The 13,723-nt window shown below is 32.8% G+C and overlaps 3 protein-coding genes across 5 annotated transcripts; all 3 read right to left on the reverse strand.

Moving 5' to 3' along the window:
- Positions 1-2,082: 2,082 nt before the first annotated feature.
- On the reverse strand, positions 2,083-4,174 carry LOC145064811 (uncharacterized). Of its 3 annotated transcripts, none has more exons than XM_079012178.1 (2): positions 4,106-4,174; positions 2,083-3,387 (listed from the first exon to the last, which is right to left on the reverse strand). In XM_079012178.1, exon 2 carries the CDS (start codon positions 3,378-3,380, stop codon positions 2,280-2,282), a length of 1,101 nt encoding a protein of 366 aa, XP_078868304.1. In that variant the 5' UTR covers positions 3,381-3,387; positions 4,106-4,174; the 3' UTR covers positions 2,083-2,279. The 3 variants fall into 3 exon arrangements, with proteins under 3 accessions (XP_078868304.1, XP_078868305.1, XP_078868303.1); XM_079012179.1 differs by lacking the exon at positions 4,106-4,174 and adding an exon at positions 3,930-4,099 and having other exon boundaries at positions 2,083-3,382; XM_079012177.1 differs by lacking the exon at positions 4,106-4,174 and adding an exon at positions 3,930-4,099.
- Positions 4,175-4,832: 658 nt separating this feature from the next.
- LOC145063897 (uncharacterized) lies at positions 4,833-7,292 on the reverse strand. Its single transcript, XM_079011460.1, has 3 exons — positions 7,190-7,292; positions 6,930-7,051; positions 4,833-5,396 (listed from the first exon to the last, which is right to left on the reverse strand). Exons 1-3 carry the CDS (start codon positions 7,290-7,292, stop codon positions 4,833-4,835), a joined length of 789 nt encoding a protein of 262 aa, XP_078867586.1.
- Positions 7,293-11,472: 4,180 nt separating this feature from the next.
- On the reverse strand, positions 11,473-12,873 carry LOC145063898 (UPF0481 protein At3g47200-like). Its single transcript, XM_079011461.1, has one exon. It carries the CDS (start codon positions 12,871-12,873, stop codon positions 11,473-11,475), a length of 1,401 nt encoding a protein of 466 aa, XP_078867587.1.
- Positions 12,874-13,723: the final 850 nt, after the last annotated feature.

A 13,723-nucleotide genomic window follows, 5' to 3' on the forward strand; every position in this document is an offset into this window, starting at 1 on the left:
GGATTGTGGATGCCCTGACTACCAAAAGTAGATTTAAATCAAACCCCAAAGCACTATATTTACTCTCTTTCTTCTCCCTGTTCAAATACATCTCCACATCCAACCTTAAACTACCCTAACTCCCCAAGACCAATGCCGAACCATTTCTCTATCTTTTTTTGTCTGCCATCCTTAGCCATTTGTGCTGGATGAATCAACCCATATAGTCGCTGGTCGAAACCAGTCACTCGCACTAATCTAATTTGCATCTCTCAGTGAAACAAGAGCAACATCCACCACGTCCCTTTTGGATCGGTGGAGCCGAAGGTGGGTGGTGATTTCAGATTAAGGTGGTCCTCTATGAATGGTAGTTGTGGTTTCCGGTTGTGAGGTGGTTGGATGATTGTGGTATGTTGTGTGACGCTGGTGGTTAGGTTATCTAGATAATGATGATGTAGCCATCGGTGTTTGAAGATATTTAGCATGTGTGTATGAAAGCATGAAATCAACACATTCCCAACATCATCATTTCATTCACTATGAAACAAATGGTTTTACATCAACAAAATATGCCAGAAATCTCACTACATATCACACTCACACTCAGATTACACATGAACAAGAAATTTGTACATAAAACAAAGAATATGAACAAACCCTAACTGTGAAACCCTAATCTACAGGTGAGAGAGACGAGAGAGTTTTTTGTGAATACAAAAGCAAGGAATGAACTGAATAGCCAAAAACTGCAGCAATAACCACTTAAATACTTCGGGTAAAGATGATCCATGGTTTAACCTAAAGTCCGCGTGTAAACCCGTAAACCTGCATTATATTTACCAAACATACCCCCAGTAATATATACACTTACATAACCCGTCCTAATAATCTATAAATTAATGTTTAAGTTGGAAACCTTTTAAATATAACGTTTTTACAAGGTGAGGCTATGTGATAAATGGGTCATGGTACACACACACTTTTAATATGTACAAACTGATATGGGTTATATTGAAGAGATGAAAACAAATATGGGTTTTAATAAAACATATATGTGTTTCATCAATGAATAGGAAACCATGACGACAAATCTTGCATTTTCATTTGTGTATGTCGTATATATGTGTATGTGTGATTTCGATCTATGTTTTGTACCTATATTGTTTCTGTAACATCTTTAATTCCCTTGCCCTCAATGTTGACTTTCTTCCATGTTTTTCATAAACAGGTGGTGATGTATTTGATTCACCCAAGTCGATTTTATCCTACATTTTATCTCAATGACTATGCTTTTGTTCCCCTTCTCCTAATCACAATCTCGAGCCCTCTTCTCAAGAATCAAGAACCAACGTCATCAACCCTTCACGAACTATTTGAATCTTTAAAAGTAACTTGATTTTATTAGATATTTAAGGTAACAAGCTATTGAATAAAACAATTCATTAAATTTTAGCCACTTGACCTTTAATCTCTTTGATTGAGATATTGAAGTTATTGTTTAGTGTTTTTGTTTTTCTAATTTCATTTTTAAAATTTGGTTTCTATTCAAATTTGTACTATTTTCCTACAGTATTTTAAAATTCTCATTTATTAAAGTATAATATCCTCATACATTGATAATTATATTTCAATACATTTTAGGATTTATTTATTTATTTATTTATTTTTATTTTTTCAATCGACTTTCATGTCTATCTCATAAACGCGTGGTTTCTCTGGGTCTCTAACATAGTGTGTGTGTGTGGTTTCTATGGGTCTTTATCTTATAAACCACTTGAAATAAAATCTTGAGAGAGGAATTTGAAACACTTAACCTTCAAGTTCCATCCAACAACCACCCTCTTAAACAATGAACTTTTAAAATCCCACCATAAATAGCATCCTACTATAGCTCAAATTTTAAAGTCTTTAATTGTTCGAACCTCCCCTTTTAGCATAAAGCTCCGAGGATCGATAACTAACAATATCTGACACCTATTATATATAACTCACTGAGATCACAATGAGAACTAAAAATACACAAATTAGTTGAAGTTGTTTAAGGCACCAGAACAAATGCAAGATTCACCCAAATGGTGAAAAATCAGAGGCATACATATGGTATTTTGTTTGTAATTAGGAATTGATATGGAAAATAGTTCAAATCACCCAACATGCAATAGGTACGTGAGAGCCAAATTGTTTTAAAAATAAGTTGTAACATAAAAATCTACCACAGGTGATTCCTAACCTCTTGAGTATATGTTCTAAACATGAAAATTATGTAATCCATAAAAACAGAGAATAAGAATGCTAACATGTCAACGCTCATCTATTAGATCAACACTAAAACAATCATGGGAGAAGTACCACATCCTTGCATAAAAAAACATGTCTGGTCGAGTTTTATCAGGGTCAAGGTAGCGTTCATCAAGGAAGTAATCACGGATCTTGGATTGTGTCCGTGGATCAGCCCAAGCCCACGACTCTTTTTTAATAGCAGCAGAATAGTTGAAATTGCTAAGAAAAAATGCATATTCTTCTATTGTTTTTTCTAATGACACCCATTTCATTTCACCAAAATCTAGTTCCAGAACCTTATTCGCATTTGGATCTCCAAACAAATTTGAGCGATTCATAATATAAAGCTTTTCACCCGAAGTTACAAACTCCGGACGTTTCAAGTCTGGTTTTTGAAAATTCTTGGTTTCGAGTAATTTCAACTTGGGTTTTGGATTGAGTCTCATTTCACATAAACAACAATCAGCATGTATCGTATATATCTTCCCTTTAAAAGCATGTAAATCAAGAATGGGGAGAGTCGAGGAGACATGATTCCATCCGCGTTTACCCTTTATAAAATAAGATATCTTAGTGGTGAATCTATATGATATAACAAACGCCCACCTAGATATTGAAGGTAAAAAGACGAGGATACCCTTGACTGTTGATGGATGAGCAAGTGCATAAAAAGGGGAAGGAGGGAAATGAAGTTCATGTCTTGTGATAGGATTTACAAGCCAGAAATCATGGCCCTCATTTCCAAACATAATCAAGTAGCCACAAGTTAATCCGTAACAAGTCATGTGAACCGAATTGGAAAGGATGGTTTTAAACTTTTTTTGTTCAAAGTCGCGCATAGTGCAATAGTTTTTGTTACTAGCATCACGAGAGATAGATATGAACATTGGTGGTCTAGATGACATAAAGTTGTTTCTGTTAGAGAGTGCGAATGACCTCCATGACTTGCAGACTCTGCTAAATGAAAGAAAATCAACAACTCCCAGTTGCATCATAACTAACAAAAGCACATCATTGTTAAGGATTGACCAAGGTGCCACGTCAGTGTTGTCATGGGTCTTGAACCTCTTCCTGCTAGAATCATGAATCTGGTTTCTAGTCATACTCCTTGTCTTGGCCATTCCTATGCTTGAAAATGAAAAGTAAATACCACATGAGTTACAAGAGTTGTAAACAGGAAACAAACATACATATACAAAATGCTGAAACATTGATCAAAAGAAAGAAATTTATAATACCACCTTGAGAATGTAAAGGTATGATTTTATTTAGTTTCATTAATTAGTTCCTAAATTTTTTGTTTGTAATTAGAAACTTGTAGTCTAAATCATTGGCTTACATGACCCTTTACAACATTGATAAGTGGAAAGTGTAACACATAGCACGGTTTTCATATGAGGATCCGAAGTGTTAAATGCGTCAACTAAAATTAGAGATCAGACAGCTTATTTTGCAAACCAAATTTGCAACTTTAATAACCATAAAATGCAATTAGGAGTGTTAATTAACAAAATTAACCTGATTAGAGCACATGGAATCAACTAAGGGCAAAAACTCAAGGGGAAATCAGGTCCGATTAGATTAAGTCAGACCATATTAAGAAGAAATAATCAGATCAGGGCAAAAAAAAAAAAAAATCATATTTGTAGACTGAATCTGTGACAACTTACTTCAGATTTTGCATTAAATTTGGAAGCATGAACTACACAGAAAATTAGAGGAAATGGTTTTAATCAGGAGAAGAGTCAGAAACTGAGTAAAAAAGGTGATGATCAAACAGAGAAAGAACTCAACAAGCAAAGACAACCACTCAGATAGAAAAAAGCCAAAAAGGAGGAAAAGATACCAACACACGGCGTTGCGTTCTTGTGCTTAATTAGAATCGTGGGGGCGTCTGTAGTGGAGACAATTGTGAGTATTAGCTGTTCGGGATATAAACAAGTAAACCATATGTATAAAATTTTCAATGTATTAAATTATTAAATATTAGAAAACTTCAACATAATTTTTTTTAACTATTGTCTAGGAAAATGACTTTATAAGATAATATTATTTTTATATATATGTAATCATTGTACATAATTTACTATTAAATTCATTTGAAGAAATATAATTTTTATATATTTTTTTATACATTATTTACCATTAAACCATTTTGTATATGATTTATTATTAAACTATTTCTATTCGTCTTCTCCAATGAACAAGATCCATTAAACTATGTAGTCATTGTACATAATTTACTATTAAACTCATATGAAGAAATATAATTTTTATATATTTTTTATACATGATTTACGATTAAGCCATTTTGTATATAATTTACTATTAAACTATATCCGTTCCTCTTCTCCAACCAACAACATCCATTCCAACCAACACCTAGTTTGATGCTAAAATATAAACAATGTAGCGAAACATACATATGTTGAATAAGGGGGATTTGCTAACACAAGGGAAAAAAGGAAATACATACAAGTAAAAGCGTGGATAACGAAATAAGGAAAAAACATGAAAATTTAACAATTAATTACAGGTTTATTTGGGATTGATAGTGAAGATGGTTTGAACGACTATAGAGCAAACAGTAAAAAAGCAGCAAATAGAGCAATGATACTCCACGGATTATTAAAATATTCCCGCTTCAACCCTGCAAGAGTATTAAGCCAGTAACTATTGTAGTAGGCATCCATATCTTTCCACTGTTGATAGTAAAAGAAATCTAGGACCATAACTTCTTTACATATGTTGTTTATCAGATTTGCAGCATTGTCGTTCAAACCCAAATAATTAATAAGGACTTTTGATTTTATCAACAGGGCAACATCCTGTGGTGTATCAATTAGCATATCCATGGCATAGACATATGATGTAACATATTTCTTAACATCAGAAGACTGGTCATATATAACGAGGTTCTTTATAATCAATTCAGTGAAATCATTTATACACACAATTGGCATCCTCAGAGTAAGCCATCTGAACCATGAAAACGAAGGTAAAGGTAATTCAAGTTTCATGGCCAATGCCCAATTTTGATCTTCATTTGGCTTGAAGTTCATCTCTTCCCTATCCAATTCCATGCATGAGTGGCCTTTTGGAATTGATGAAAACACCGATGGCATTGGTTCTACAGTCTGATAATAGGATAAATGTCACTGTAACCCAACAAACTTATGTGTTTTGGTTTAAAAGGTTCCTCATCTTATTTTTTTGCTTTCTAAGGGTACGAATTCATGTTTTTAAGATTTAAAAGGTCCTTTTGAAAAAAATGAAGGGTTCATCCGGTGAACCCCAATTGACATGGTACATGACTTATAATAACCTAAATTCAATAGTGGTAGCCATGGAATCAACGAAAACTCCATCTGCTTCTCATTTTGTATGAATTACATCACAACAAATCGGAGGTTTAAATCAGAAAAGAGAGCAACGGTGTCTCTTCCGATTTCAATCAACATTATTCACTCTGTTCTTCGTCTTCTTTGTTATTGACAGTGTAACCTAATCATGAACATCAAATCTGATCGACGACGGTGTGTGTGTGTGTGTGTGTGTGTGTGTGTGTGTGTGTATGTCTCAATTGAATAATTATTACCCAGAAACCAATTGCCACCCTTATTTTCCTTTGTTCACCACCAATTAGTTTAGGTATTAGACTGAATAATCATCTTCATTAGGTCACTAATATATACAAAATGGGGGGCCTTCGTCTTAATTAGATCAGAAAGGGAAATTGATGCGGACGGAAACAGGAAACGATGGGGTGATTGTTTGTGGCTGATCAGCGAGCACCGGTCGAGGAAGGAAGACAGAAGTAGTAGGCGGTTGCAGTCTGTCTCTGTCTTCAACGATCAGGTAACGAATGTACAGTCGAAGTCGCTAGGGAACTCTGACGTTGGCTGGCGATCGCGAGAAGGGGAGGGCTTCAATCTTCGGCGATGGCTGGGAGGTCACGAGGAGGGGCGCCGACACTCCAGGGCTGCTCCGGTGACTTCCTTCTTCTTCTGGTCCGATCGACTGCAACATAGGAGGGGACGGAAGGTTCATCGGAAATTGAACAACAACAATTGAGGGGTGGTTGTGAGGAGCTGGATCGAGCAAGGAGTGCTTAGATTAATCCCCAAAGTTGCTCACGAGGCAGAAGTCTACTAGGCTCCAAGTATTGCTGACGAGGCTACATGTCATCATTTTCTAACCTATTTGGTAGATCTAATCAGTTATAATGGGTTGTTTACCCAAATTGGCCGGTAAAATACAAGTTGATGCCCTTAGAAAGCAAAAAAAATAAGATGAGGGACCTTTTAAACCAAAACACGTAAGTTTGTTGGGCTACAGTGACATTTACCCTCTGATAATATTTATGTACAAAGTCAAGAATATGATCATGAGTGGAATCTAGGCTGACATTGGGTATTACTAAATTTCCTTCAAAGACTTTGTAGAAATTTAGACATACTTGGATAGTGTGAGTAAGTAAGTGCCTTATCATACATGTAGATGCTAAAATAGTGCACTCAAAGATGTTTTCAAGAACAAAAAACGGGATTTGGTTTTCTATTAATTAGCAACATGTCATAAATTATTGATCGAGTAAGCAACATGTTACTCTCGGATGATAAGTCTAATAGACTCTCAATAAACTCGAGTATGAAACAATCATCTATTACCATCATCTTTGCAAGTTTCAAATCGTTGTGTGTGGTTGACCCTGCATAACATGCCTTGATTCTTTCTATTGAACCAATCACCTTCTCTGCACATTCTCGCAACGTTTTCTCTGGCTCAGAACCTACATGATGCAACAGATTATGTAAATAAGTTGGTTTATGAACTTCAAATCCTTGCAAGTGTTCATCTTATCTGTGAAGAGATCCAATAGAGACCACCTTAGGGTTAAAGGAACTTGGGTTGAGATCTTGGAACACACTGGGAACCATGTAAATTGATGGTGGAACTTGATGGCGTAGAACCCTTCCATCAGCTTCACAATCAAGTAGAAATTTGACCGTAACCCCAATGATATTTGCCATTCAGAATGTTAATGAATCAGTTGGATCGAACTTTGATGATGCTAATTTAGCTTAGTTGTAAACACGTGTATAGATAAGAGGATGCTAATTTCAGATTTTGTATTTGGTAGTTAAAACATCTCTATCATAATATAAACAAGAGTAAATTAGTGAAATCGTCTTATGTTTGGTCACAATTGCAAGTTTGGTTCCTAATTTTTTTTTGCACTCAGAGCGTTATTGTGGTTTGATTTTATTGCAATTTCGTCCCTAAGGTTTGCTAAACATTACATGTTTTGGTCCCTAACTTTATGTAATCAAGAACGATCTGAATGCAAAAAAAATATTAGTGACCAAACCTGAAATTTTAACCAAACCATAGAAATGATTTCAGTAATTTACTATATAAACAATTATAATATAATGGTTATGAAAATATTTCACTATAAAATAAGTCATGGTTGCTTGGAGTCAACTTTATCATAGTTTATTTTTTCACCAGAAAATGATTATACTCATAATTTTAAAAGACCATATAGGTAATAATGTAATACAAGTATCGACAATTAAGTTGATCAGCATTATAACTTTTGATGTCTATGTCTGGTGTTGCAGTGCATACTAACGTGATTTTCTTTGTCAATTTTTGTTACCCGATGCAAAAAGAAAAAGCAAATTTGGTCATTTTTTTCACGCTAGATACTAACATACTTTTCTCTTTATATTTTTTTTGTGTTATGATACAAAAATAACAACTTAGTTTCTAGAGAGAAAGATTGTTTTTTTATAATTAAATATCCATTAATTGATAATTGTTTTATGAAAAAACTTCATAAATGTTACATGTGGTATTCCGAAATCTGAAGTTTAGTCCTTAAGTTTCAAAAACCTCACAGATGGTTCATATGCCTTCAAAACTTTTGATGTTTGGTCATTATACCTCACTTCGTCAACTTTCTATTGTTACATTAAAAACATTTTCGTCATTTCACTTTTCTAGGAACCATTTATGAGGTTTTCTTATATATATATATATATATATATATATATATATATATATATATATATATATATATATATATATAAAATAGAAAGTGGTCTCTCTTTCTCTCTCTCTCTCTCCATAATCATTTGTTCTTGTTCTTGAAAATACACAATCGAGTTCTTCAACACATATACATACATAAAATTTGGAAAATGATTCACACGGGTTTAGATTTTTAAGAGATCGATTTTTCTTTCTTGGAAATCAATTCACATGGATGGAAACCAAGATGAAGATGAAGATGTACGAATGTTCTTTATATTCCGGTTTGTTATTCTACACATACGCACACATAAAATTCGAATCACACACTCGGTTTTCTAGGTTTTCACTTTAACACTTTGATGAAGATGTCAGCTTTCTATCGTTAAATGAAAGACATTTTCATCATTTCACTACACTAGGGACTATTTATGAGGTTTTCTCTATTATATATATATATATATATATATATATATATATATATATATATATATATATATATATATATATATATATATATATATATATCAGTGTTGAGAAGTGTCGAGAAATCGGCGTTGGCGGCCGATTAATCGACGATTAATCGCTTGGCGGCCTCGAACCGACTACGATTAGGGTGCTTGACGGAAATTGGTCAAAATCGGTCAAACTCGGGCTTGGCGGTCCTCGGCAGGAAATATTTAAAAAATTCAAAAAAAAATTTCAAATATTACACCAAAATTTGCAAATTTTAAATTTTTAAGCTTTCAAATTTTAAAATATTATACTAAAATTTTTAAAAATTCAAAATTTTAAAATTTAAAATTTTAAAATACTTAATTTTTTAGGAAATATTAATTTTTTAAATAATTTTATTAATAATTTAAGGTCCCCGATTAATCGCCGATTAATCCTCGCCGAGTCTGATTAATCGCTTATCGTCGGTCGAATGCCGAGCGATTTTTACAACATTGATATATATATATATATATATATATATATATATATATATATATATATATATATATATATGTATATAATTATTTAATAGAAAATGGTCTCTCTCTCTCTCTCCATAATTGTTTGTTCTTGTTCTTGAAAAATACACAATCGAGTTCTTCAACACATACACATAATATTTGGAAAACGATTCACATGGGTTCATATTTTTGAGTAGGATCTATTATTCTTTCATGGAAATCAATTCACATGGATAGAAACCTAGATGAAGATGAAGATGTACGAATGTTCTTTATTTTCCGGTTAGATGATGATGAAAATGTACGAATGTTCTTTATATTTCGGTTTGTTATTCAACACATACACACACATAAAATTCAAATCACACACTGGGTTTTCTAGGTTTTCACTTTAACACACACAAACAATCTATTTTCTAGGTTTTCCCTTCAAGAACAACATAAGAAATCGATTGAGAAGCTGAACATATATCATAGGACGAAATCGATTTCAAATCTGTCAAGATTCAACTACCGTCGATCTCTCGATATTCAAACCCGATAACCTAAATGCAATATGAAAACAATTTCGACTCTAAAATCAGTTTTACAGCGAGTTATTTCACTCATCCTCATCTTCCTTAACCTTTTTTCCCATTTAAGAAGCCAATTAGGTGTCATTTGCCTCATAAAAGAAACAGATGAAGAGGTAGAGAGACAATGGTGAGCATTAAATTGTTTTCTCCTCTAATCAAACAAGATACATTGTTTTTGTGATTTTCTTACATGATAAATCCTAATGGAAAAGTATAAAAGTGTACATGATTCCTACCGGTTAAATTTGTATTCTCTTATACTAATTAAATAGTAAATGTCGATATATATATATATATATATATATATATATATATATATATATATATATAGAGAGAGAGAGAGAGAGAGAGAGAGAGAGCTAGATTCAAGTATTCAAACTAATTATTATACATATATTATATGCTATGAGAATGATAAAAAAAAAATATGTTGTTTAATAATATAAATACGATCAATCTTACATAACTATTGTCATTAACACATTCTCACTAATTAAATCGTCTATAATGTTATTATACACTTATTATTATTATTATTCTTATTTCTGTCAGAATGTTTTATTGGGTTGTATTCTGTCAGAGAGTGAAAAACAATGTGTGAGAACAAAAATAAATAACAATTAGCGATAATGCATGAAAATGACGATATTTTTGTAAAGTTGAATGTATTCGCATTGCTAAACAACTTATTATTTTAGTAATTCTCATAACATACGATATCCGCACTATAATTTGTTAGAATACAATAACTTAAGCCTATATATATATATATATATATATATATATATATATATATATATATATATATATATATATATATATATATATATATATATATATGTATAACGAACACACCACACACTTTTAGGTAAGTCGAATTGCATTTTTCAATTTTCATTCTTTTTGTTCACATTCTTTAAAGAACGACTAATATTGTAAAAATGGGATTCAGTCTCATGAGAATAAATGTACTTCATTCTATTAGAATATTCAACAAACAATTGTTGTAGTCCAGGATCAAACAGAAGCAGTGACCAATAAACCTTTGTATGGATGTTAGGAAGCTGCTGTCAAAAATTGAAAGCAAACGGACCAGTGAATCTTCAGGAAATGACCAAACACCGCACGTTGGTCTCCAAACCAGGAAATGAATAAACCCCGGAATTCTCTATGTTATCACCCATGAAGGCTGAAAACCGATACATAATTGAAAGGAAGGCTGAAATTTAAATATATGCATGGGATAAATGAAGACGGGCCAATAGGACTGTGGGTTTTCTACTCATGGGCTAAAAACCCAACAACCATAAGCCCCCAATTTCTCTGGTTTCTATCAAACATTTCAAAAATTATGATTGAACATTCTCAAACATCATAGCAGCATTAACTAATTCTATTATTCAAAACAAGATCAAAATAGAAATACTATAAAAGAAAATAGTACAAGAGATTATGATATAGGTAGATATCCAAGGAACTTATTGCATCAATTTGATTACTCATCGTTCTTGTCGTTCAATTGAAATCTGACATATACAACTTATACATGATGAATGTGAGAGACTTGATTACACAGAGGTAAAAGAAAGAAAATGCATACAATTGTACAACGAAAGTAGGAAAAAAAACACAGTATAAATCTAGTGGTTACTAGCTACACTAGTCCCATTAGCTGCCTTGATGGCGAAGATGGTCTGAACCACAGTAAGAACAAACAGGAAAAATGCAGCAAACAGAGCAATGATACTCCATGGATTATTGAAATATGTGCGCTTCAACCCTGCAAGAGTATGGGGCCAGTAACTATTGTAGTAGACATCCATTTCTTCCCACTGTTGATTGTAATATGATACGGACAGAATGTTTTTGCATAACTTGTTTATCATATCTGCAGCTTCCTCATTCGATCCAAAAGCACTTTCAAGAACTTTAGATTTTACCAATAGGGACACATCCTCTGGAGTATCGATTAGCATATCCATGGCAAGTAAATATGAAGTAACATATTTCTCAACACCCAACTGCTGCTCATAGACAACGAGGTTCTTTAAAATCAATTCGCTGCTATCGTTTATATTTGCTTTTGGCAACCTCAGAGTAGGCGGTCGGAACCATGAAAATTGGGGAATGGCAATGAAATTATGGAACCATGGAAACAAAGGTAACGGTAATTCCAGTTTTATGGCCAATGCCCAATTTTTATCATCATTAGGCTTGAACTTCATCCCAGCCCTATGCAGTTCCGTGGCTGTGTGGCGTTTTATACTTAACATAGGCTTTGGTGACTTAGACACTCGTAGCATCGGTTCTACAGGCCAGAAATATTCGTGTAAAGAACCAAGAATATGATCAGGAGCAGAAGCATCAGGTACTCTCTTTAAAAGGTTTGGGTAGCTCTCGCGTTCTACATGGTTTGTGGAGTAGTAATAATTTAAAAGTACTCCAAAATGTTCGGTAAGACTAAGTGAGACCCCCTCTAACATTCTTCCAGATGCTAAAACAGTACACTCGAAGATGTTTTCAAGAACAAAAAATGGGATTTGGTTTTCAATCATAATCAGGTCAAAAGCTATTGATTCGCCAATCAATGAGTTTGTCCCGGATGGTACCCCGTCTAAAGCACTCTGAATGAACTCAAGTATGAAACAAGCATCTATCACCATCATCTTAGCAAACTCAAAATCATTGTTGGTCGTTAACCCTGCATAACATGCTTTGATTCTTTCTATTGAACCAATCACCTTCTCCAAACATTCTCCCAATGTTTGCTTTCGCACCATACCTAAACGATGCAACCAATTATATAAATAAGCTGTTTTTTGAACTTCAAATCCTTGCAAATGTTCATCTTGTCTGTGAAGAGGTCCAATAGCGACCACCCTAGGGGTAAAAGAACTTGGGCTCAGATCTCGGAGCAAACTAGGAACCATGTAAATTGTTGGTGGCGCCTGTTTGCTTAGAATCTCTCCATTTTCTGTACATTCAAGTAGAGAATTTAAAGTAATCCCAAAGAGATCTACTGCTCCAGACTCCACTTCCATTCAGAGTGTTAACTTGATTTCCTCTGTAACGAATCAGTTCGATGAAAATAGACTGATTGAAGAAAAACACATTTAAAAAAATTCAACACCTAAAAATAATGGGGTTACCTACGTCGTGAATTGCTTCTCTATTGTGAACACTAGTTCAATTGTTTGGTTTTGTAACGAATGTTTTAAGCTTTAAACGTAAAAAAAAAGTTAGCTTTTTATTTTTAGCCCCCCTTTTTTTTGTCATTTTGTTAGTGAACACTAGTTCAATTGTTTGGTTTTGTAACGAATGTTTTAAGCTTTAAACGTAAAAAAAAAATTGCTTTTTATTTTTACTTTTTTGTCATTTTGTTATTTTATTGTTTTTACACTTTTTTTTTTTTTTATCTTTTTTGTTTTTTTTCATTATTTATATTATTATTATAATTATTAATATATATATATATATATATATATATATATATATATATATATATATATATATATATATTCGTTCGGATTATTTTTGTATTATTTTTTATTCAGACTAACAATGTCTTACTTTTTTGTTAGTACTATCAAAGTATTATTTTGATTATCCTCATATTATTTTTTTCGTTCCGACTATCTCTGTGTTATTTTCCATTCAGACTATTCATATATTATTTTTTTCATTCGAACTATTCATATGTTATTTTTTGTTCCAACTATCTATATTTTTTTCGACTATGGATGTGTTATTTTTTCGTATAGGCTATCATTATGTTATTTTTTTTCATCAAAGACTATCTATGTGTAATTTTTTCGTTCAAATTATCTGATATTATTATTTTGTTTCAATTTTTATAGATGTTAAATAAAACCTACACACAAAGATACATAT

The sequence above is a fragment of the Lactuca serriola genome, chromosome 7, assembly GCF_051521515.1.
Source record: "Lactuca serriola cultivar US96UC23 chromosome 7, Lser_US96UC23_V15, whole genome shotgun sequence".
Classification (NCBI taxonomy): Eukaryota; Viridiplantae; Streptophyta; class Magnoliopsida; order Asterales; family Asteraceae; genus Lactuca; species Lactuca serriola.